Raw genomic sequence first — 25,932 nt, 5'->3', positions numbered from 1 at the left:
ATTGAATCCATCTACGGTAAGATCCTAGCGTCCCAAACAGAAAAAGGCACCCTGAATGCTCCTCTCCCCAATGAGAATACACATTTTTCATTGACCACCTTTCCCCCTATTGATAGCAGAGAGCTTCAAATATTAATGACCAACGTAAAATCTGGGTCTCCGGAGGACCTTATTCCTGCCAAAACCCTAGTCCCCTTGAGTACTTTGTTGGGCCCTCACATTCAAGACGTAATCAACCAGTCCTTAAAGAAGGGACACGTGCCAACTGAGTGGAAGAGAGCGGTGGTGAACCCCATCCGTAAGAATGCTGCTCTCCCCTGGACGGAGCTTTCCAACCTCCGGCCCATCTCCCTTCCTTCCCTATCTTAGTAAGCTTGCCGAGAAACACGTCAACGCGCACCTGTCCAATTACATCGAGGCAGCGGGCGGCCTAGACCACTCTCAATCTGGTTTTAGGCCAAACCATAGCACAGAATCAGCTCTCCTGTCAGTGACTGATAACATCAGGATGTCACTTGACGGGGGGAGCTCAGTGATTCTGGTGCTATTGGATTTGTCCGCTGCCTTCGACACGGTGTCGCATAAAATTCTTCTCGGCCGCTTGAGGGAGGTGGGAATAAGAGGGACCGCCATGGCTTGGCTAGAAAGCTTTCTTGCGGACCGTCAACAAGGTGTCAAATTAGGCTCCCACAAATCCATCTGTAGGGAGCTCACCAAGGGAGTGCCACAGGGCTCATGTTTAAGCCCCACGTTATTTAACGTGTACGTGGCCCCCTTGGCGGACATTATAAGATCTCACGGGTTCTCCCCAATCTCCTACGCTGATGACACCCAGTTGCTGTATCCCTTCCAAACCCTCACACCGACAGTTATACAATCTTTTTAAAATGGTATGAGAGCCGTGGCAGATTGGATGGCCCAGAACTTCCTCCAATGCAACGGGACCAAAACTGAAGTCATGTTGTTTGGAGGGGCCACCCTGCTATGGTCCCCCGACTGGTGGCCACTTGAGCTGGGACCCGTCCCCGTACCAAAACAGATTGTCAAAAACCTGGGAGTGCGCCTAGACCAAGCATTGATATTAAAAGATCATGTCAATCAAGTTACTGGAACTTGTTTCCGAGTAATTGGGCTATTACGACGCATTTTCCCCTTCCTGCCTGACATCCACAGGAAGACGTTGGTACAAGCATTGGTCATCGGTCGGATAGATTACTGCAATGGACTCCTCATCTCTGCCAATCAAGAACAACTGGGCAGACTGCAGGTAGTACAAAACACCGCAGCTAGACTCATCTTGAATGTTTTTCCCCGAACTCCTTCACGCCCACTCCTCTCCCACCTCCACTGGCTCCCGGTGAGACAACGTGTCAACTTTAAAGTATGCTGTATAATGCATAAGTGTATTTATGGGTCTGGCCCTAAATACCTAAGAGACATATTCGTCCCTTACTCACCGGGACGTGTCCTGCGTTCCAGCAGCACTATGTTGCTGCAGGTGCCCAGAGGGACGAGAGCAAGACAGGGAGGACGGGCCCTCTCACTTAAAGGCCCCATGTTATGGAACTCTCTGCCTCCACAGCTGAGACACACCCCTAATCTCCTCTCCTTTAGAAAGACATTAAAAACATACCTTTTTACACAAGATCAATAATTTCTCCTGTTATCTGTGCAGTCTCATATCTCAGGCTGTTTCCTAATGCCTTACCAGAAGCTACGCGCGGAGATACCCCTTCGGGGCTGATTCAGGCGCGATACAAATTCATAAATAAATAAAATAAATAAAGGTCTAATCAAGATTGTCACTACTCTCTGAGCATTAACCCCTTGATCTGAATTAAAATTTAAATTTAGCTTTGTTTTATATCGCACATAACATCTACAGCTAGTGCCTAGTGAGTATTGTCCACGAACGCATTTCTTAACATGGATAAAGCCATTGTCTGCAGCCCATTGCTAGGTTTTTTATTAAGAATGATTAATTAGAGACCTAAATATTGGGTTTTCCAGGGCAGCCACACTATGTCCTCATTCTGTGGTTTTTCTTTTTTGGTCCGGTTTAAACACAATGGCTTTCTTTTGATGTATCTTTTGTGTCCTTTACCATAAAACAATGTTTTTATCCTATATCGCGTGTAACGATGTTTTTATCCTATATCGCGTGTTTCCACTCATTAATGTATAATATAATGCTACTATTCACATCGCATGGGCACATTTGCCATTGCGCTTGCGCACATGAGTGCACTACCACGAGACGCAATGCGCATTCTATTCTGAGCAGTGTTGCCGTATTGCATATGCGTTAACGGCCATTTTTGAATACATTAGACATGCGGGAGGTTTAAACAAAGTGGATACCTTATCGCACATGCGCCATGTAGTTTTACGTTTAGACGGGCATCGCAGCATCCATGGATGGGATTGGCTGCCATTAAAAGATCAGCCCTTTAAAACAGAGGCACCTTTCCGGTTCGAGTCACCTCCGACTTCAGGCTCATTCCTTCGCCGAGGTACCGACGGATAGGTAAGCCTTGCCCTGCTGTTCTGCCATGATTATAATTGTTTTTGTCAAGTTGATCACTCTGCGTCTTGACTTTGCCATTCCGATCTTGTGACCATACGGGGATTTTTACCGATGCCCGTCACTGGCATAGTTTCTTTTCTTTTCAGTTTTCTTTGTGAACTTTCTGTTGAACTTTCTGATGTCCGTGGTTTACAGATAACTCTTGATTTGCACTATATGCTAGAACCCTTTCAGTACAACTGTGCAGCCAGCTACGTATTCGGCAAGCCACTTTATCACAATTTGTTAGAAAACAGAGTTGTATATATTTTTTGTTTATGAGATCTAATCAGAGCAACTCTCTTTCTTTCTGAGTTTTCCTTGCACAGTCCTCACATGAGACTTTGGCTCCATAAAGATACGCTTGTTGGTGTGATTTACACGTGTTGGTACACACACAAATAGATATTCATTTCTCTTTGAACAAGACATGTTATTCACAATAAACCTTCATCACCGTTTTTTTGCAGCGCGGTTCCTTTTTCCTGAGCGGTTGCCAGGGAGAGGGGTGGTGATTTACCCAGTAGTTACGGGTAAGTCCATTCTATACAAAATAAAAATCTTTTATGCCACATCACCTGTGTCTAGGTATACCAGTAATCATGACACTGAAAAATGTACTTTGTGTTTTTGATTGTAGGTAACTTTTTCCTGTATTTTTTGACACACCAAGAAGAATTGTGTCTCTGTATCCTTTTCTGTTTACACTTTTTGCAGCAGCGTCATAGGTCCTGATGAAAGCCTAGCCCACATACAGCCATTTATGGCTGAAAAGTGTTGACCCAAAAAAAATTTCCACACCACTGCGGTTTAGAATCCAGACCGCCGGTGCACTGCTTCTTAATCCTAGTGGAGTACGTCCTATAATAAAACGTTTTTTGGACGCCCTCAAGCTAGTTTTAATTCACATCCTTCATGGTTTTTCACGAAATTTATTTTGCGCTGCACCCTCATTTACACTATCAGCTCCTCATTTGTGGATTTAGTACATCCTAGATAACATTCAAAACATCCCTGAGCTCCTCCCTCTCAGAGAGGGGGTTGTAGCCCCCAGAGAAACTAGTTTTTTCTTTGGGAGGAGAATCCCTATGATGAAGCATGTCGCCTTTGGTGAGTGAGGGATTTCGTCCTTAAAAGGGAAATGCCCAAAGATACTTCTGTTGGGCCTAGTCACTGGTTTTTGATTGGCATTCCATATACTACATATGTAAAAGAGATAGTAGTGGCATTGCCACACTTTATATACCATTCTTTTTTAGACCTCAGAATTTCGTTTTGTTTGTTAGTCTGATTTTGGGGAATAAATCCTGTGAGGTCTCTAAATCCTCATTTGGACTCTCTGGCTTTGAATCGTTAATTGTTATAGTGAGCTCCAGGATACCCAGGACACATGACCAAGCCCTGGGGATGTGGTCCCAGCGGCTGAAATTACAGCAGGGGGCAGAAAACAAGAAGAAAATGCAAATTAGAAGACAGAAAAATTAGCAGAAAAGGCAACACAGAGGGCAGAAAAACGAGCAGGAAAAGCAAAACAGAGCAGAAGATAACAAAACAGAGGGCAGAAAAACAGGCAGGAAAGCCAGAATAGAGGGTACAAAAACCAGAGCAAAAGGCAAAACAGCAGAAGAGAGCAAAAAAGAGCACTCACACACCCACTCATAGATGCAATAAGACACCCATATACCTACTCACAAACCCACTTAGATACGTACACATCCCACTCACAGACCCACTTAGACACTAATGCCCCCAGTCACAGACCCACTCAGAGACTCACACACCCATTCACAGACTCACTCAAGCTCACACACCCACTCCTAGACTCATGCACTAATTCACAGACCCACTCAGACACTCATGCACTCACTTACAGACCCACTAACAGACCCACTTAGGCACTCACATACCAATTCACTGATCCACTCAGGGACTCAATCACCCACTCACAAGACCCACTCAGAGACTCATGCACTCACTCACAGACGAATAGCACTCATTACAACGCATGCCTTTTCTACGCATGCCATTACAACACAAGTTGTTACAACAATGCGTTGTCACATCGCATGCCATTACAACGCAAGTCGTTAGAACGACTTGCTGTGGGGGGGGGGCGCTGGAGTTTGGAATAGTATAATTTACTATTCCAACTCCAGAGTGTGCAATAGTAGGGATGGTGTTGGATTGAAAATCCAACAAATCCAACACCTTCTGCCCCCTACAGCAAGTCGTCGTAACGACTTGTGTTGTAATGGCATGCGATGTAACAACGCATCGTTGTAACAACTTGCATTATAATGGCATGCGATGTATCACATGCATTGTAAACAATGTTTCCCCTCACAGACCCACTCAGAGACTCATGCACTCACTCAGACCCACTCAGAGACTCATGTACTCACTCACAGACCCACTCAGACACTCACTCACAGACCCACTTTGACACTCACACACCCACTCACAGACCTACTCAGACATTCACACACACCCACTCACAGACCCACTCAGACACTCTAACATCCACTCACTGACCTACTAAGACACTCATGCACACACTCACTGTCAGAGGTTAGTGGTTACAGTTAGGAAATAATATTTAAAAAAGCCTTAGAAATTCACTTAAAAAACACAAAGGTTACAGGGACATTATAGTTAGAAAACAACATTAAAAAACCTTAAAAATTCACTGAAAAAACTAGGGGCCATATGTATGAAGCACATTCACATTCGAAAAGGCCGAAAATGGTATGTATAAAGTAAAATCTGGTGCAAAATAAGGAATCGCTAAATTTGTGATTCCTTATTTTGCAATTGCATTTAAGGAATCGCAAATTTTGCGATTCCTTAAATGCAATGTAAGAAGCAAAAAAAATTTGCAAAATGCCCTTAAGGAATCGCAAATTACCACCAACTTCTAGTTGGTGGTAAGTTGCGAATTCCTTGGAAAATGCACATTTCGGCATTTTTCAAAGTGCCATGTGACGCACATACATGCCCTTAGGGCATGTATGTGTGCCACATGTGCACCCATGCATATTTCAGGGGTGCAAAAGGGTGTCCCTTGGACACCCCTGCACCCTTGAAATTATTCTCAATTTGCGATTTTCAAATTGCGAATCGCAAAATTGAGAATACCTTCCCATTCATTTCTATGGGCCTCCTGGCCCATAGAAATGAATGGGAAAGTATTCCTTATTTGCGATTCGCAATTTTTTCTTATTCGCAATTAAGGAATTCTAAGAATTCGCTAAAAAAATGCGAATTTGTACATACATACCAATTTGCGATTCTGAAATAGCAATTTCTTAAAAATCGCTATTTCAGAATCGCAAATCGGTACCTTCATACATATGGCCCAAAGTTTACAGGGACGTTATAGTTAGGCTCAGTTTTCAGTCATTGAAAACCAGTGGAATTCAACAGTTATAATTAGCTGAGCTAACTATAACTTGCACCTCCACAATGCACTGCTTATGATCTCCCTTATTAAATGACTCATGACATGGTCAGTGACATCGTTGATGACATATGTTTGCCTTTGTTGGAGTACTCTAATTGCAAGAAACCCCTTTGAGTGCAAGATAATTTGAGGTATCTGTCTATCTATCTATAAATATATATATATATATATATATATATATATATATATATATATATATATATATATATATATATATATATATATCCGTCAATTACCAGAATCCCCAAAAGATTGAGGCGAACACACAGGAGGCTTCATGGAGAAAACAGCAGGTTTATTTGCATCGCGCTCGTGGTAGGGAAAACAAAGCGCCTGCCTCACAAGTTCATGTCTGCCAAACGCGTTTCGGGAACACCCAATTCCCTTCCGCAGTGGCATGAATTTCAGAAAGAAACTTCTTCATGGCTTTTTTATGCAAAGAGTAAACGCCTGCTCCTGGGGAGGAGCTTAGCCGTGCCTACGGCCTTTTGGGAGTTGTAGTGTCTCTTATTTGTTCCCAAGTGGGTGAGTCAGTTCTTTCAAAATAATTAATTTCCAAGTCTTATCCATCAGGCTGAGACATCCGTCTATGTCTCCCCTCTCACGCAGCTTCACTGATGCAAAACGTGTTCGCGTGAGCATTCACTGGTAAAATGCTCAAGTGGCTCTCCTCACAAGCAGACTGCCAAATGGTGCTGCGGGTCCGTATTAACAACCGCGGGTCCTCCTCGCGACCTTGGGCGGCCGCAAAACATCCGTCAATTACCAGAATCCCCAAAAGTTTGAGGCGAACACACAGGAGGCTTCATGGAGAAAACAGCAGGTTTATTTGCATCGCGCTCGTGGTAGGGAAAACAAAGCGCCTGCCTCACAAGTTCATGTCTGCCAAACGCGTTTCGGGAACACCCAATTCCCTTCCGCAGTGGCATGAATTTCAGAAAGAAACTTCTTCATGGCTTTTTTATGCAAAGAGTCAACGCCTGCTCCTGGGGAGGAGCTTAGCCGTGCCTACGGCCTTTTGGGAGTTGTAGTGTCTCTTATTTGTTCCCAAGTGGGTGAGTCAGTTCTTTCAAAATAATTAATTTCCAAGTCTTATCCATCAGGCTGAGACATCCGTCTATGTCTCCCCTCTCACGCAGCTTCACTGATGCAAATCGTTTTCGCGTGAGCATTCACTGGTAAAATGCTCAAGCGGCTCTCCACCCAAGCAGACTGCCAAATGGTGCTGCGGGTCCGTATTAAGAACGGCGGGTCCTCCTCGCGACCTTGGGCGGCCGCAAAACATCCGTCAATTACCAGAATCCCCAAAAGATTGAGGCGAACACACAGGAGGCTTCATGGAGAAAACAGCAGGTTTATTTGCATCGCGCTCGTGGTAGGGAAAACAAAGCGCCTGCCTCACAAGTTCATGTCTGCCAAACGCGTTTCGGGAACACCCAATTCCCTTCCTCAGTGGCATGAATTTCAGAAAGAAACTTCTTCATGGCTTTTTTATGCAAAGAGTCAACGCCTGCTCCTGGGGAGGAGCTTAGCCGTGCCTACGGCCTTTTGGGAGTTGTAGTGTCTCTTATTTGTTCCCAAGTGGGTGTGTCAGTTCTTTCAAAATAATTAATTTCCAAGTCTTATCCATGAGGCTGAGACAACCGTCTATGTCTCCCCTCTCACGCAGCTTCACTGATGCAAATCGTGTTCGCGTGAGCATTCACTGGTAAAATGCTCAAGCGGGTCTCCTCCCAAGCAGACTGCCAAATGGTGTTGCGGGTCCGTATTAACAACGGCGGGTCCTCCTCGCGACCTTGGGCGGCCGCAAAACATCCGTAGATTACCAGAATCCCCAAAAGATTGAGGCGAACACACAGGAGGCTTCATGGAGAAAACAGCAGGTTTATTTGCATCGCGCTCGTGGTAGGGAAAACAAAGCGGCTGCCTCACAAGTTCATGTCTGCCAAACGCGTTTCGGGAACACCCAATTCCCTTCCTCAGTGGCATGAATTTCAGAAAGAAACTTCTTCATGGCTTTTTTATGCAAAGAGTCAACGCGTGCTCCTGGGGAGGAGCTTAGCCATGCCTACAGCCTTTTGGGAGTTGTAGTGTCTCTTATTTGTTCCCAAGTGGGTGAGTCAGTTCTTTCAAAATAATTAATTTCCAAGTCTTATCCATCAGGCTGAGACATCCGTCTATGTCTCCCCTCTCACGCAGCTTCACTGATGCAAATCGTGTTCGCGTGAGCATTCACTGGTAAAATGCTCAAGTGGCTCTCCTCCCAAGCAGACTGCCAAATGGTGCTGCGGGTCCGTATTAACAACGGCGGGTCCTCCTCGCGACCTTCGGCGGACGCAAAACATCCGTCAATTACCAGAATCCCCAAAAGATTGAGGCGAACACAGAGGAGGCTTCATGGAGAAAACAGCAGGTTTATTTGCATCGCGCTCGTGGTAGGGAAAACAAAGCGCCTGCCTCACAAGTTCATGTCTGCCAAACGCGTTTCGGGAACACCCAATTCCCTTCCTCAGTGGCATGAATTTCAGAAAGAAACTTCTTCATGGCTTTTTTATGCAAAGAGTCAACGCCTGCTCCTGGGGAGGAGCTTAGCCGTGCCTAGGGCCTTTTGGGAGTTGTAGTGTCTCTTATTTGTTCCCAAGTGGGTGAGTCAGTTCTTTCAAAATAATTAATTTCCAAGTCTTATCCATCAGGCTGAGACATCCGTCTATGTCTCCCCTCTCACGCAGCTTCACTGATGCAAATCGTGTTCGCGTGAGCATTCACTGGTAAAATGCTCAAGCGGCTCTCCTCCCAAGCAGACGGCCAAATGGTGCTGCGGGTCCGTATTAACAACGGCGGGTCCTCCTCGCGACGTTGGGCGGCCGCAAAACATCCATCAATTACCAGAATCCCCAAAAGATTGAGGCGTACACACAGGAGGCTTCATGGAGAAAACAGCAGGTTTATTTGCATCGCGCTCGTGGTAGGGAAAACAAAGCGCCTGCCTCACAAGTTCATGTCTGCCAAACGCGTTTCGGGAACACCCAATTCCCTTCCTCAGTGGCATGAATTTCAGAAAGAAACTTCTTCATGGCTTTTTTATGCAAAGAGTCAACGCGTGCTCCTGGGGAGGAGCTTAGCCATGCCTACGGCCTTTTGGGAGTTGTAGTGTCTCTTATTTGTTCCCAAGTGGGTGAGTCAGTTCTTTCAAAATAATTAATTTCCAAGTCTTATCCATCAGGCTGAGACATCCGTCTATGTCTCCCCTCTCACGCAGCTTCACTGATGCAAATCGTGTTCGCGTGAGCATTCACTGGTAAAATGCTCAAGCGGCTCTCCTCCCAAGCAGACTGCCAAATGGTGCTGCTGGTCCGTATTAACAACGGCGGGTCCTCCTCGCGACCTTGGGCGGCCGCAAAACATCCGTCAATTACCAGAATCCCCAAAAGATTGAGGCGAACACACAGGAGGCTTCATGGAGAAAACAGCAGGTTTATTTGCATTGCGCTCGTGGTAGGGAAAACAAAGCGCCTGCCTCACAAGTTCATGTCTGCCAAACGCGTTTCGGGAACACCCAATTCCCTTCCTCAGTGGCATGAATTTCAGAAAGAAACTTCTTCATGGCTTTTTTATGCAAAGAGTCAACGCCTGCTCCTGGGGAGGAGCTTAGCCGTGCCTACGGCCTTTTGGGAGTTGTAGTGGCTCTTATTTGTTCCCAAGTGGGTGAGTCAGTTCTTTCAAAATAATTAATTTCCAAGTCTTATCCATCAGGCTGAGACATCCGTCTATGTCTCCCCTCTCACGCAGCTTCACTGATGCAAATCGTGTTCGCGTGAGCATTCACTGAAGTCAGCAGTCTCTGAACACACATTGAATAATTACTATTGTAGCAATCTGCAAAAACAAAATTCAACTTGTCAAAATATAAAATAAGGTGGCCTGAGAATCTGAAAATCCAAGTTGCAAATAAGTAATTCACTGATAATTGAAGTGTTATTGTGACACTTGACACTTTGCATGCTCATGACGAAGTCAGCTCGTCATGAGCCACGGTGCTCGTGTGCTCATGACGAGCTGAGCTCGTCATGACCGTTCGAACGCTTGCATGCTGGGCTAATTCCCCTGCTGTGCGAGCGTTCCACACAAATGGGTGTGTTCATGACAAGCTCAGCTCGTCATGAGCCCACAAGCACTGTGCCTCATGACGAGCTGACCCCGTCATGAGCATGGGGGCGCTGTGCGCGCCACTCCTCCCCCCAGCACAGCTGGGGAATATGCCCCGCAGGGAAGGGGTTAAAATGGAATTTTGGGGACATGAACTTACTTTGAACAATTACATGGATGACCATTATGTAGAGGAGGTTAACAATATGCATTTCTATTTCCTGCCATTTGCATAGGAGTTTAATGGGTGAAGTTACTGTTAAAGTCGTAGTTAGGATTTAAAGATAAAAACTTATCTCCATTTTGTCATTCGCATCTGTGAAAAATACTGTAGAAAGTGTATTCATCCAAAATATGTCCCTTTGTAGAAGTCTGATGGATCCTTCCTCACCAAAGTTCATCTGTGTTAACGCTTCCAGAACTAGGAATCAGATTTGAACTACACTGTACTTTATTCCATGAAGTGTGGGGCCCATCCTTATTAGAGTTTAGTTTTTGGTGCTACTTTTGTGTTCCTTGGAATTCTTTGACCTCTTCCAGCGGAGTTTTCGGAGGCCTCAGGTTAGTGACTAGCTATGGACTGCTAGATGGATTGATCTGGAGTACTGTCACCTAATTCACCCTGAACTGAATGGGGTACCTATAGTCAATAATCAATTTAATATGACCTAATGCAGTATTATATTGTGATGTTAACATCCTTGAAATAACCCTCAGCTGCCAAGCCACAGGGGGGCGAAACACATGTTGGCTAACATTAAGGACCTATAACTGAGATCCAAAAACTGAAAATTTAAAGATGTAGCCCTGGATAATGACTGGACATACAAAAATAAAATCTCTATGAAACAATCTATACAAAGATAGATTATTTCCATAAATGTGATACCTACTCAATTCAAATATTGTCAAGCGTGTATAATCTTCAATGCAGCTGTCTAATATTGATTAAACAAGTGTACATACACTTACTATTTTGCAATAATTACAGGGCCTGAATCTTTGAAAACACTGTTTAAACCCTACTAACTTAGTTAAAGCCTGTACCTTTCAATATAGGTTGGGGGCTTAAACATAGGATAATTGTCAAACTCAGATAAAATATTTAGGTGATTTAGCCACAAGTAAGAATATAGTGCAGCACCCCTAAATCTACATTGGAGTTTAATTGTGGGACCTTTTATACCCTTTAGTCTATTATTGTAACAGCATTAGGAAAATGAGGACTTTTAATTACATCAGCAAAATAAAACAACAAGCATTTACAATGCAACGGTCTCGGCATTGCAAAAGTTAGAGCTATTAGCATTGTACATGACATGATTAATTTAACACGTGAATGTCGAAAGATTTTTAGGCAATGAGCTGTCCTTAGCCCCAGGTGTATGGTATGTGGGAGAATGCACTGAACTGCCCACAACACATATCATTCGTTTGTTTTTGTATTTTGTTCCTTGTGTATCACTATTGGTCCTTTTGTGAAGCGCTCTGACACCTTCGGGTAAAGTCCGCGCTATATAAAATTGCATAAATAAATTCACGCGGTCTTTGGGAGGCACGGCGGCCTCATTAAGTGATTACTTGGGGGTGGGGGGTGTAATGAGGAGGTAATGTCCTGCATCCTATTAAGCACGGAGAACAATAGCACTGCGCAAGGTAATGAAAACATTGTCACAGTAAGCAGAAAAGCTGGTCAAGTACTGGGGTGTGTCGTAGAGTAAAGCACTGCAAGCCTCGGGTAAATCTTCAATGATACAGACAGTGAGAGACCCGCGCGGCCGTGAAACTGACGCGGCTGCGCGTCCGCGAAAGTGAAAGTATCTTGACACCTTCGGGTAAAGTTTGCGCTATATAAAATCGCACAAATAAATTCACGCGGTCTTTGTACAGCGCCTCAAGGGACTCTAAAGCGCTACATGTTAAAGGGCTGCATCAACCAGAGAGAGTACTGTGGAGACGGGACCGACGAATAGGAGAAGGAAACAGCCCGAAATTAATAGAACAATTATCGAGTTATTCAAGGCGCTTGACTGCAGCCCGATTTATAAAGAGATAACGAACTCTATATCATACGTTTCCGAAAGATATTTATTAATGGGTGTTGTAGAGCGCGGTCTTTCTTTAACATTACTTCGAAAGTGGCAGAAAAGATAACATATATCCCAATTTGAATGCGTGGGGTGTCGCATTATTTCTGTTGTACAAAGTGACATGACTTTGTTTGCACGTTTGAGACGTGCAGGCACAGCGTTGCCACAGACAGCCTTGATAGACAAGTCCCTCGTTCAATGGCTTAAAGTTCCTAATCAGTTAATTCTACGCCTCTCTATGGCCCAAGTGCAAGGTGGCGAGCTCCCACAGGGCTCCAATGCCTGGAAGGGAGCCGACGCCCGGAGGTCTCGCGGTGTCCATGTGGGGGCAGTAAGGTTACAGGAAGAGCAGCCTCCAAGCCGGGCCGGCCCCTCGCCGTGCTGCGCCGCTCCCCGAGAGCTCTCTAGAAAACAATCAATGCCAGTTCAAGGATGCAGAGCCATAAACTAAATGGAAACAAAGCACACGATTAAAGTAACTGCTTGTCAAACAAACCTTTGAAAATATGACCACAGCAGAGCTTCCACAGACCACACACAGCCACCAGCGCCTTGTAAACCGTTAGCAAGGCAGAACTGCCAGCGCACTTGACCCACCGAGATCAGCGCGTGACTAGCTGCGTAACATTTCAACGAAATAAAAACGTGGTTATATTTGGTAAGTCTTCGGAAAATGAGGATTAATATTGTATATATATATATATAATTTGAGAGTCCGTTTTCGATTGGGTGACGAATTGCTATAATTTATAAGTTAACACTCCGTTTCACATCAACGGGATGCAGAAGCGGACTGTCGTTAGAAACTCGGAGTATTTACAATTATATGTTAATGCACAATTGTTTTAGTTAGGGTTGCAGTATAAATGTACACGATATTCTGTTTTGTAGCATCATTTTTTTTAACAATGTTCTCAAATGAAGGTAAGGTAAAATAAAAATCACAAACGCACACACATAAACAGAGAGGGTGGAGAATGCAGCGTGGGGGGCCTGTATGTGCGTGCGTGGGTGCATGGGCGCTTGTGTCTGTCTGGTCTGAGAGAATGCAGCGTGCGCGTTCGCGTGCGCGTGATCGTTTCGAATCGCCTCCAAGGCGATGCGCGCGGCCAGGAATGTCTCCTGGAAAGGAGACACGGCCACAATAAGTTCTCGGCGGAGACGCGCTTCCGCGCGTTCAGCCGAGCCCTAAAAATGGAGAGTTTTGCATTAGACCACATAGTCAAAATTAGGTGAAATTTACACAATGTTTTATTTGGGGTGGTTTGAGCACAAAAGTGCTTGCTGGAGACAATTTGGAACAGAAACCATATTTCCGGAGGCATCTTCTACTCAAACCTTTCACCTGAGGTACTTTAGTGATTTTTAAACACAAGGTTTGCTCTCACGTTCAATTTTCACTTGAAAATTAGCAAACTGAATTTTGCCAATTAAAAATGCTGTGATTTTGCAAAGCCAAAACGGTATCTACCTTGAATATTCACAATCTATGTTGTGCCGCTATGACACTAACAGACTGCTGCAGCATGGTCAGTCCCTTCTCACCACTGTTATCAACTGTTACCAACATAGCTCTTTCATTCTGCCATATTTTATATTAATACGGGTCCACTAGCACATGAAACAGGAAGTACTGCTTTGATCTTGAAGCCGTTTTTGAGGGACTGGTTCCATAACTGCATTCTAGGGTGTGACATGTACTTAACCAAGAAGGGTCTGGTAAACAGGTGACAGGACCTCCAGAGTGCAAGCACCTGTACTTCAGAATGCTTTTAACACAACGCATGCACAAGGCGAAAAAATACCTGGAGTATCTCCAATAACAGAACACCTGGTTGTTTGCTGATTGTGCCATAATGTCCTGTGTAGGTGTAATGGGTTGAAAAGGTTTTGTCTTACAGTTACACAAATCACCTCTGAATAAGAATGGTTTATAAAAAAATAAATGCATTAAAAATCATAAGATACATGACTATGTATGAGGATTTCTTTGAATTCTGGGTCAGCATTAATGCTCTTCAATTATTTTAGAGATGAATAGTGATAAAAAAGCACGCATTGTTTTAATATTCTGAGTTATTGAAATGAACAGCTGTAAAGCGTGAACACAGTTTGGGATTGCGTTATCTCTTTTTGTGGACATGTGCATGCATGTATAATTCATAATTATGAATTAATGCTAAGAGTTTTCTTTTTTTAAGTTTCAAGATTTATTTGAACTCTATAAGTTTGTAATTACATGCCAAAAGTGTAAAACCGGACTAAAGGCATTAAAAACAATTGCATACATTTTATTTCAGCTTGTGAAAGGATGGCATTTTTTCCAGAAATGGGCCAGAATTAAGCATGGGAATGGGCTTTAATAAGAAATGAGATATGAAAGAATGGTAGAAGAATAATGGAAAGGGTGAGTAAAGTAAAATGTCATACTCCTCTGAACAAAGCACATACTTTGCATAATGTTACTTCAAGATGGGAACGGAAAGTGCAGTTTTAAGGTCTTCATAACTGCAGCACAGATACGATTACATTCACATGAAAAGTGTCAAGATGTGTTAGCCATGTGCTCTAAAAAACGAATGCTCATTATTGAAAAGATTATATTCCATTGGAGACAACATGCACAACGTAAATTAACTTCCTGACATACTGAAAATTAGTCACCTTTTTCTCACAAGCAGCTTCACACTTAAGCGTGTTTGCTTATCAATAAGACATAAGAAGATTTTTCAGAATGAATGTTGTTGTATTTACTATTCTAAAATACATTTTGAATTCTCCACCTGATCATGTTGTGTGAGGTGAGCTTATATTAATCACTTTGGGGCTCACTCTGAGTTTGATGGAGTAAGATGTCACTGCAGTCACCTGCCAAACCCACCATTCCCCTCACTCATTTTGAGGTGGAGGAGCCATCAGTTTTCCAATGGCAGAACCTTGCCTAGAAGACCTACACAAGTCCTATCCTACCAATGATGGGGCTCCATAGGTGTTTCTTTTCCTGCCTAGAACAGGCATGGTAGGCATGGCAGACACGGGCAGGAAAAGGGATACAGATGTGTCTGATGCGCCGGGAGACTGTACATCTGGGACATTTTGTTTGTGCTCTACAGTGAGACATCACTGCATTAAGGTTTCTTTCTGCAAAACAAAAAGGTTGTGACATGTTTGAAGAAAGTGCTACTGACATGGTGGGGGGGTATTTCAGCAAAAATTATCACTGCCATGAGAGCGGAGGTGCAGTTTTGTGAACTGCTGTCTGACTCCACTACCTTGGCAGGTTAGCATTACACATGGAATTTAATTACCCCATTTACCTTTGTGTACTGTAATTCCTTTGTTTTCCAAACTTAAAAATGCTATAAAAGAATCTAATCCTGTGCATTGATTGAGTGGAATATAAAAAGACAGGCCATTTCCCTTAGATAGGATTTTGAAAATGGTGCCCTTTATGTTTGCAATTTGTTCCCTAAGTAGACATTTTGTTAGCAAAACGAATGAACGCTTTAAAGTAAGGTCTATTAAAACAAGACAAAGAATATTTTCATACCTTTTTTTAAGTCCTGTGTAATCCCAAACTATCTCTTCTGCTGCAATGTAAAATATCCTCTTCTTTCCTTTGGTGCTCCGTAGATATCGATCTGCTATTTCACCGGGGTTCAGTAAAATCTGACTTTCAGTTTTGGGGTCCATATCATATGGCTCAATGAGAAAAACAAGTTCATAACTATAATCATCATCTTCCTCTGAATCACTGTTGACCGTATCGTAGTCACCAATATTTGGAATATATTCAACATAGTCCCCTTCAACAGGAACGCCTATTACAATGGAGGGTTTCCGACCACGTGGTGAGAATCCTGTTTGATTGAATTCACTTTGCATAGACTGATTAAAACTGCTTGGCAAAATTGTTTCATGAACTCTATCCATTCCCTCTGTGTGATTAAGTTCTCGTGAAATATTCATATGATCAAGCCCTTTTCCTTCAAGTAGGACTGTCTGCCTTTTTGGATTCTTCTTTTTCTTCCGTAAGACCTTGCTGAAAGTATCAGATGCACTTTTAACTCTCTTCCTTTTCCCCCTTGATGGCTGTTTTTGGTTTGAGTCTGTAGCAGAAGTTGTATGATTTCCCTGAGGTGCATCATCTTTGCTTGGAATACTTCGTGAAAAAGTCAAGGTGTCCTCCACCGAGTCATCATAGTCATCCTCCTCTGAGTCCAAATCATTTGTCTTATTTACAGTGTCCGTCTTATTCCTTTTGTAAATGAGCAGTGAATTACCCTGGGTGACCTCTGCTGTCAATGGGCTGGATGTAGAAACGGAGTCACTCAAAACATGGTCAACAAGTAAGCCATATTCTAGCTTATTCTGAGATTCTTCAAATTGTGAAACATTACTTGATTTTGAAAAATTTCCTTCTGCCTTTTGCCAATCCGTAAAAACAGCATTGCCATCATGGTCAGATGTATCATTGTCCCCCATTTCATTTGGCAACTCTTCAAATGTTTCTGAATAATTTCCTACACAGTCATTACACAGTTCACGATCAAGATATCCAGTTTTGGTAATGTTATTTGAACCATGAGATAATGATTCTTCTGGTGCAGAGTGCCATCTATCTGTAAGTAGTGTTGGTGAATCAAAACCCCTTTCTGAAACCTGATTAACATTTATAGGCTCTTGGACAATATTAATGATTTTAAGTGGTTTGTCAATGTCAAGAGTGGTGGAAATGAATGTTGGCTCTTCTCTAGGTTCTTTTAAGCCGACATGTAAAGAAGCTTCTTCCAGATCTGTGGTGTTTTTCCATTCAATTTCATTCAATACATCTAGAGATCTTTTGTTCAACACTAGAGATCTTGTTTTCAAATAAACACCCACACTCTGAAGTGTAGTCTTGTTGGTTTCTTTATTGGTATAATTTTGAACTGTATTATTTACATCATCACGTGAAAAATTGAAGAAATATTGAGGATTTGTAAGGTTTTGCGATGAATTATCATCTTTTGACAATGCCTCCTCCATTTCTGTTACACCACCTGGATTAGGAATTGAAGTATCTTTTTTTTCTAGTTTTGCAGTTTGGTTTACAAAAGTGAGAACTACGATGGGAGCATTCGTAGCATTCTCTCCAGAATGAACATGATCTTCTTGAAAGTTGGAAACCTGTGTTATAGAGCTAGATTTCTCATTTGAAATGGAGCTTGCTCCGTCTGAGTTGTTTTTCAGAGTCAATGACTGATTAAGATCATCGGTCTGCGATATCAGTATGTCTTCAAATTCTAATGCATTTAATGAGTTGGTGACAAACGCATCTTCTTCGTAAAAATCAGTAAGATTTAGCAGATCCTCTTTCTCTAGTGCATAATGGTTTTTAAGGGATCGAAGATTAAGTGCATCTGCCAAAAGGTCATCGTAGGTCAAATCCTCTAAATCTGTGCCTTCGTCAGCTCTCGTTACCTTTGTGCCAGTCTCTACTTTGTTTGGCTCAGATAATACAGAGAATAGCATATCATTATTTTCATAGCTTTCATCATTGTACTCATCCTCAGTTACACATTTTGCATCTTTGAACTTTAGCTTCATGTCTTGATTTTTCTTCGGGGAGTTCAGAGCTCCTAACATCCATACTCCTATATAAAACACAAATAAATTGACACATTGACTAATGCTCGTCATGCCCTCGGAAGTTCAAGAAAAATTAGTCGTTCAGGGTCATATTAAGGTTCTGTAATAAATCCTGGATTCAATGAATCCACAGACTGCCAAATATATCCATCCCCTTAACAATTCTCAAACATATACAGTATTTGCCAAAAGCCATCTTCAATGAAAGAAATCTGGACTTCATTTGAATTGTTAAGAAAAAGTTACAAGTGGTTCTCAAATCCCTTTGTTGTTAGACTGAGTGTTGCTAACCTAAAATGCAAAAACTGGGTAACTAATAGGTATTAGAATCAGAGTTTTAGGCAGATATTACACAAAGGTCTAATGCATTTTTCTTACGATAGAAAATGGTTTCACTTTGGAAAAATTCTGATTTGCAAATATAAATGAGCAGTAGCATCCAGTTATTTATTTCTGCACACAATTTAAAATATTCGATTTGCTTAAACCACAATTAAAAACACAGATTATTTGCATCACAAGCATTGTTTCTGGGTAATTATGAGTCCCAAACGTCTCTAATGATCTCTCCATTGGATATACTGTGAGTATAGACAAATGTGCTAACAAAATGATCAATTCAATCAAAGGAATTATTCTATATATTTCATAAGGTGACCAACCTGGAACACATCGAAAAAACACCCTTTGCAGAACTTCTCATCACTGAGGAACATTCTTTAAAACAAAACATCTACTTTTAAAATTGTCACAAACAATGTCACTCATCTTCCATGCTAAATCCTCACCCAACTACCTTTTTCTGGATGCTGAAACATGGAAATTAAGAAATCTTTAAATAAGAAGGATGCATGAAATTGATAGATTCCTGGCCAGCCTCTTACAACAAGGAATATTTACAGTTGCTTACCTTGGAAATGACAGACTTCAAACATATTTTGCTTTACAACAGAAGTTTGTACAACAATCTAAGGCAGACAGTCATTATTCTGCTTAGTGACCCTAAGCCCCTAGAGGGTGAGCATATAATCATATTGTACATTTTGTGCATTGCACTTACAACCTGTGTAAACGATCTCAAAGACTCATTATTCCTATCCACTCCTGGCTATGGTATGTTTCCAAGATGGCCCTTGTGTATCTTTGTTTACTTTCCTACCATGCTGCCCTGTTGCACTGAGGCTTGGCTTCTTAGTTTCTCTTTGTAATTCAACAGCCACTGGTCGTGGATAGCATGGAAGGCTAGGGCTCTGGCATTACAGTTCTTGCTTGTTCAAGTCTATACACCAAGAAAGCTGATTGATCTATGTTACTGAAAAAAAGATAATATTTCCTTTTTGTCAAATATACCAAAATGGAGAATTTTCTATCTGGGATGTGAAGAGAATGAAACAGTGCTTTTTCAGTCTCCTACACCTCAGAACCAAGCAACACAGTTAGTCACCAAATGCAGGGAAATTGATCACATTCATACCTGCTTTAGAATCATTTTGTTGGCTCACAGACAAAGCTAATAAAACATTTCAAGCTTCATGTTGAATGCAAAAGGTGTTTTGTCAAGAATACTCAGGGGATATGCAGAATCCCATGAGGAACCTCAGATCCGGTAACACACAGGCTACCTGATACTATAAATCCAAGGAGCAGGCTTCTCAGAGATCAATGAGGAAAAAAGATACTGGATGCCCAGGGGACAACCTCAGAGAGGGGCAGATTCACAGAACAATTCTGAGATAAAATCCTAAATTTACTAATTTTGGTATTCACAGAAGACATTTAGTAGTAGTAAAGCTATATGCAAATCAGTCGTGACCCTGTGCCTCATGGGAACAGTCTAGCCCGAACTGCCAAGCCATGTCTTCCCTGGACTGGAAACAAGCATTCTGGGACCGGTCCAAATCCTCAATTTTTAGTCAATTTTCAGTCAAGCCTAACGGAAGAGGGATTGGCATGTCGTTCAATAAACGCCGCTCGATCCGCCATCCCAGCAGGACATGATTTGGTAGATGGGGCTCAGATTGCCAAAAATCCTTCTGTATGGAGACTACTTAGGGGGATTTGTCTATCTCTTCCCCCAGAACTGCGTTATGCGGCGCTTTGGGATATTAATTTGGTATTGAAACTTTTGTTGTCATGGCAACCAAACTGGTTCTTGTCCCGGAAGGAGATTTTGGATAAATTGGGATAAACTAAGTAGGCGCACCAAGACCAATACCCCCACGATTTCTTATCCAGCATTTGCAGATTCTCCCAAACTATGTGTAGTGAAATGCCTTAAAGCATACAAGAAGATAACTGAGAAAGTTCCCCCCGGCAAAAGACAACTTCTCATTGCACTAAGAAAACTGTACAGAGCAGTATCCTCACCTACAACAGCCTGTTGGGGTTAATGCGTGATGCAAGAAGCTGGCATTCACACAAAGTTCTTTGGAGCACATTTGGGATGAGGAGCAAAGGCCTGAAAAGCCTTGGGCTTGGGGGCACACTTAGAGGATCCCATGCGTGCAGCAGATTGGTCTTCAGACTCTACTTTTAAGAGATTCTACTTTAAGCCAGTGGTGAATGTAGCCCAATTGGAGGTAAGTAAGCTTTGAAATATCATAATCCTCGCCTTCAGTCTTGACATAGAATAAAAATGTGCCTAGCTCAAGTGAAGGTAAGTTTCAATTCTATTAAGGACACGGAGGTGAGGATTATCTCACCCAGCGATCAAGTCAGATGCAGACCCGCCCGTACTGGAGTAAATAGTCTGTTTTCATATATGATTAGCATGGTTAATCCAATGCCATAGAGTTTGCGTTTCTTGGTTTATCAGGTTAATTGCTGAAATTTTGCATGACTGACATATCCTACTGCTGTATGAAGATTATGGAGGAACGGTCACTGACGCAATGTGTCTTTGCAGGAAACGATGGGTCTAAACAGGACCCGCGAAGGAAACTGTTGGCGTGATTTGTGTGAAAAAAGTGGAAGAGCAGGGAGTAACAGAGGACTTTGTTGACCCCTGCTCATGGACACTGAAGAAGGACTATCAAACTCTTGTGCGTTTTTTCCTTAGTGTTCATGGGAAAAGAAGTTTTATGGCTTTAATGGCTGTTGAGTTGTTAAATATTTGATTAAGGTGAAGAAAGAAAGTATAATCCTCACCTCCGTAATCTTTATAGAATGAAAACTTACCTTCAGCTAGGCAAATTTCATTCTCGAAGACACTTTCCTCTGATACAGGACCAACATGCCATCCCAGCCTGCCACAACCACCGCACCTTGGGTGGGATGCCCATAAAAGGGCATGTAAATAACCAACCAGTCATTCGCCGTATAAGTCGATAGGGCTGGCCGTTCTGGCATCATTGTTTGGAGGAACAGCTCATTGTCTAGCTATCCCCAAATGCCATCTGTATCTTCCAAAAGTCGCGTCCGAAACTCCTCGTCATAACGCACCTACGCCCAACTCTTGAACGTACCCTGAGCCTTACGCACTACGTTGAGTTATTTAAACAAAGCTATGCACCCCTTAGGGTACTTCTCACAATAATGCTTGCATAAATGAGAAAGGCAGCTGTCCAGTTGTCAATATTAACAGGCATCCTGGGCCTGAGACACAGCTCATACTCTGCTTCTTTAAAGCATTCCTTTGCCCTCACCTCCCGATGCAGGAGCTTAAAGATCCCCACATGCTACCCTTTTCAAATACGTTCTTTCGTAGATAAGATTAAATGCGCTCCCAAAGGCGTTGCAATACCCATGTAGGGCAGCCTGTTCTTTCTCACATCCTTACTTTACTTCTAATTCTCTTGGATTTTTTTCCTGTTCCCTTCCTCCAATTGTATCTCCTGTGACTTAATCACCCCCTCCTTCACACCCCCACAATCCATGCCTGTTCCCTGATATTGCACATATCTCCCCTCTGACAGACAAAAGATTGCTTCCCCATGCGCTGGCACGACAAACCCCACCTTCCACCCTTTTCTCAGCAGGGTCCCCCACACACCCATACCTCGCCTCAAATTCAGGGCCTGCACCAAAGTTGTCTGTCCCAATGTCAGTCCTTTCTCTGTCTGGCTGGAAACTGCCCTAGTTGCTTCCATAGCCATAACAGGCTGCAAAGCACAAACACTTATCCTGCTATTAGAGTCACCCTGACCCCGCCGTACTTCCTGAGGTGCTGACCACTACATGTTCTCATTCGCCTCATGTAAAAACTCTCCCTCTTCCATCTTATCCTCACCATAGTCTAGCTCCCTTTCTTCCTCTCCACACACTCCTCCACTATCTGCACTTGTGCCCAGCACCTCACCGTCACCCACACCTCCATTGCCAAACTGTACATCATACAAATCCTGTGAAGGTTCAAAATCCTGCAAGGTAGACACATATTCTGAACCTTGCCTCTCCACCGCATGGCCCACCCCACCGTACAGATACAAGCTCCGACTTTGGACTAGGGTCGCCAGGCAGCACCAGACCCAACTGGCTGACCGGGTACCTTCTTCGCTGCCATCCCTGCCTGACCCACCTGGCTGACCATAGACAGTCCCTGCCTGTCCACTGCTAACAGAGGGTGGGTCACATGCCAAACCCACCTTCCCGGGCCCCCATCCTGAATAGTCTCCCCTCCCACCCAAACCATAAAATGTGCCCTAGGCGCAAAAAACTATCCTGACTACCCCCACCCCATGACTTCTACCAGAAATCGCAAAACCTGGGGAGGATCCTTCCACCTGGGCCAATTGTGCAGTCTCTCTACCAGACACATCACTGGCCACACACCTACCATCACCAATGCTAGACCCCACCTGCTGGCTTCCCATTGTTACAGGTCCAGCTAGGCCACCAACCACCACATGCACCAACAACCCAGCCTGACTGCAGCTCAACATTGCTCCCTTTCTTTCCCCCTCCCTCTATGCATTCACATAAGGTAGAGTGCTTCCCTGGGACAGGCCCTGCATCTGCGAGCTGGAAAGATCCATCAGCAGGCCATTCTCAGCACAGGCCACGCCCCACCACCTGCCCATCACAATCCCCATTGCGGCACTACATAGTGCGCCAGCTGACGATGGACCAGTCAACGCCTGTCCTGCAAAACACTGGGCCGCTGCACTCAGCACATTGCACGCGGGCCGGGCCAGGCTCCTGTACCACCTCACTGACAGTAAGCCTCAGCCCGATCACAGCTACTGGCAGAGGGCATGCAATACCCCAGCGAGTACGTCCCTTGCCAGACCTGGTGAAAGCTCCAGCAAAGGGTCGGATTGGGATCACAATTTGGCCTGGGCACGGACGAAAAAAGTGGCCCAGATTCACGGGGCGGGGCCCACATTCACGGGGCGTGGCCAACATTTTCGGGGTATGGCCCACATTCACGGGCGTGGCCCACATTCGCCGGCATGCCCTTTCATGGAACACACAAGGAATGTAAGTGGGAGGATATTGTTTTTCGGAAGGGCATAGGGCCAAGGTGACAATGTCCTACAAGCTGAGCAGCTGAAAAACAGCAAGTCCCCTTTCTATTACAAAATTATTCCCCAGCCCTCCAGCACAGGAGCACCTGAAAAACAGCGAGGCACCTTTCTATTACAAAATTATTTCCCAGCCCTCCAGCGCAGGAGCACCTGAAAAGCAGCAAGGCCCCTTTCTATTACATATTATTCCCCAGCCCTCCAGCGCAGGAGCACCTGAAAAGCAGCGAGGCCCCTTTCTATCACAAAATTATTCCCCAGCCCTTCAGTGCAGGAGCACCTGAAAAACAGCATCGCCCCAACTATTTGTAAATTTTTTCAGCCCTCCCCAGCCCTTCACTGCCTCAGGGCAATGGCCTGGCAGCAGAGGGGATAAAGCAAAAAACACAGCTGCTGGGCCATCAATGGGAGTTGGGGGGGGGGGGCTAAGATGGTGTAAGTTCCCATCATTACCTGGCCCCCACAGCGAGACCCATTCTTCCTCGCCCACTATGCCCTGAATGAGAAGGGCTGTGGGGAGGTGTTAAGGCAAACACTGTTTCAGGGCTGCTTGGGCCCCAGGGGGGGTCGAGGTGAAAATGTCTCAAAGGCCTGAGCAACACCTGGCCCCCAGGGAGGCCGATTCTGGCACACAATCACCCCTCCCCAGCCCACCATCAGTATGATTGCTTGGCAGGGCAGGGAGTCAAGGAGAGACCACAGCTGATAATCGCTGAACGGCCTCCCAGGGAAGCTGCTTTCCTCTCCAGGTTAGTGTTCTCTGTGGACTGGGAAAGAGGCAAAAAAACGGCCCACAGAGTGCACTGAGACACCGGCCCTTCGGCCCATGCCCGAGTGCCCACAGTGCCAAGCCGCCCCTGTCCAACAGCCCGCACCATGCAAAGGGACCCCCCCGCCCCCCGGGACCAACAGAAACAAGCACTGGCCTTGGGCACGATAACAGCCCCGGAGCCGGCAATAAACACGCTCCTCCTCCTCCCCCCTCCTGCAGCACATCATATCGGCCTGCAACGGCTGGCCTGCCACGCTGCCTGCGAAACCTTTCCTCACCTAAGAGACACCTCTCCTCACCTGTTGCAAAGGAGACGCACAGGCCAACTCAGCAGCTGCTATGCCAACAGGGCTGGACCTTCACATTAACCCCCTTCAAGGCGCCAACCACCAAAAGGTCTGCCATTTCTGCAGGACAAGCCTTGCCAGGCGTACCTCTTCACTGACATAAACCGCCATCTCAGTAACTAACCTCTAGAACTTGATCAAACCACAAGAGATTGCGAAAAAACACTTGGCAAAACTAGTAAATCCTAACACTCTCCCTTTCAGCCGGGGTGCACCACAGACTAAAATGGCACCCAGCAACCACTTGTTTGAACCTAGGCTACCACCTTGACCCCACAACCAATCAGGGTCACCCCTTGCCCTTGGACACTACCACCCGCCTGAAGGTCCCGGGGGGGGGGGGCTAGGGCATCACCCCCTCAAATCCCCCATTCGTAAAGCAAAACTCTTTCTCTCAGATACATTTGGTGCAATCTTGGAATTACCCGCAGCTATGTGAATGGACGTCATTCAGGAGTCACAGATGCAACCCCTGGCACTGCAGTTGCGACCCCTGGACTCAGGCAGCACCAGGAATAGAGTAAGCAGGACATTTTCGTCTAAAAATAAAAGCAGCTTTGCAATTCCAAACGCAGTTACTGCACACTTCTCTTGCTGGGGACATTTACACTCAATACTGTTTTAATTAGTCCCACCAGCTAAAGGGATTGCTAAAGTATTGCCTAGCAACACGCCCTTCATGGCCTCCTAGGGCAAGGCTCCACCAGGTAGAAACATACTTCACCTGGAAGATTTGAATTGAATTAGATTAACTGGACAGCATTGAAAGACGTTATCAAGGCTCCTGTCGGTGGTCTAGAAACCAACTATTCATTGGAGCCTTACAGTCACTATAGGTGCTTTCATTTTTTTCATTTACAATAGTGGCTAGGTTTTGATATTGCTAATATGTGACATGTTCATGTTTTAAATTTGTTTAGGTGTGTTATGTACTTGCCTTGTGGGTGACACTTAGGGTGCCATTTTACTGCAAATAAAACTAAGTAGTGATACATTGGTAATGTGTTCAAGTTCACAAAGAGCCCCGTCTCTCTCCACTGGTATCAATTTGAAACAGCATGTTGCTTTCAGGGCCTTGCAGTTCTTCTTTTTACATGTGTTGTAGGTTTAGAAACCCTGAAGTTGCTGAAAGTGGGTCAAAAATAATCAGAAATGGATGGGGATTCCCAGGGGATTGTGGGCAGTGTTGCATCATCATCTACGTACACGCAAAAGTAATAATGTGCATAATAACATATTTGGTGGAGTTTGTGTGGGAAGAAGACTAAACAGGCCTTTGGTTTTGTAGAAAATTCATTTTGCAATTCAAAAGGTGGTTACCGAATCGCAAAATGGGTTTAGAAATAAATGGGTTTTTTGGAAGTGCGTGTTTAGGGCGTCCCCTCAAAATTGCAATTCGCAAAGCCGTGTGGCCATGTTTTGTGACCCACAACCGGTCGTAAAATCACTGAAAAGTTA

At 44.2% G+C, this 25,932-nt stretch overlaps 1 protein-coding gene across 1 annotated transcript in view; it reads right to left on the bottom strand.

Annotated features, from left to right (window-relative positions):
- The window catches only part of F5 (coagulation factor V), a 711,267-nt gene that overhangs the window by 245,354 nt on the left and 439,981 nt on the right, over window positions 1-25,932 (bottom strand). The window contains exon 13 of the mRNA XM_078658317.1: window positions 15,813-17,898. Coding sequence (XP_078514443.1) covers window positions 15,813-17,898 — 2,086 coding nt within the window. The remainder of the gene's footprint in view (window positions 1-15,812; window positions 17,899-25,932) is intronic.

The sequence above is a fragment of the Lissotriton helveticus genome, chromosome 8 (genome assembly GCF_964261635.1).
Source record: "Lissotriton helveticus chromosome 8, aLisHel1.1, whole genome shotgun sequence".
Taxonomy (NCBI): domain Eukaryota; kingdom Metazoa; phylum Chordata; class Amphibia; order Caudata; family Salamandridae; genus Lissotriton; species Lissotriton helveticus.
The sequence above is the reverse complement of the archived record's forward strand: the minus strand, read 5'-3'. Positions and strand labels throughout refer to the sequence as shown.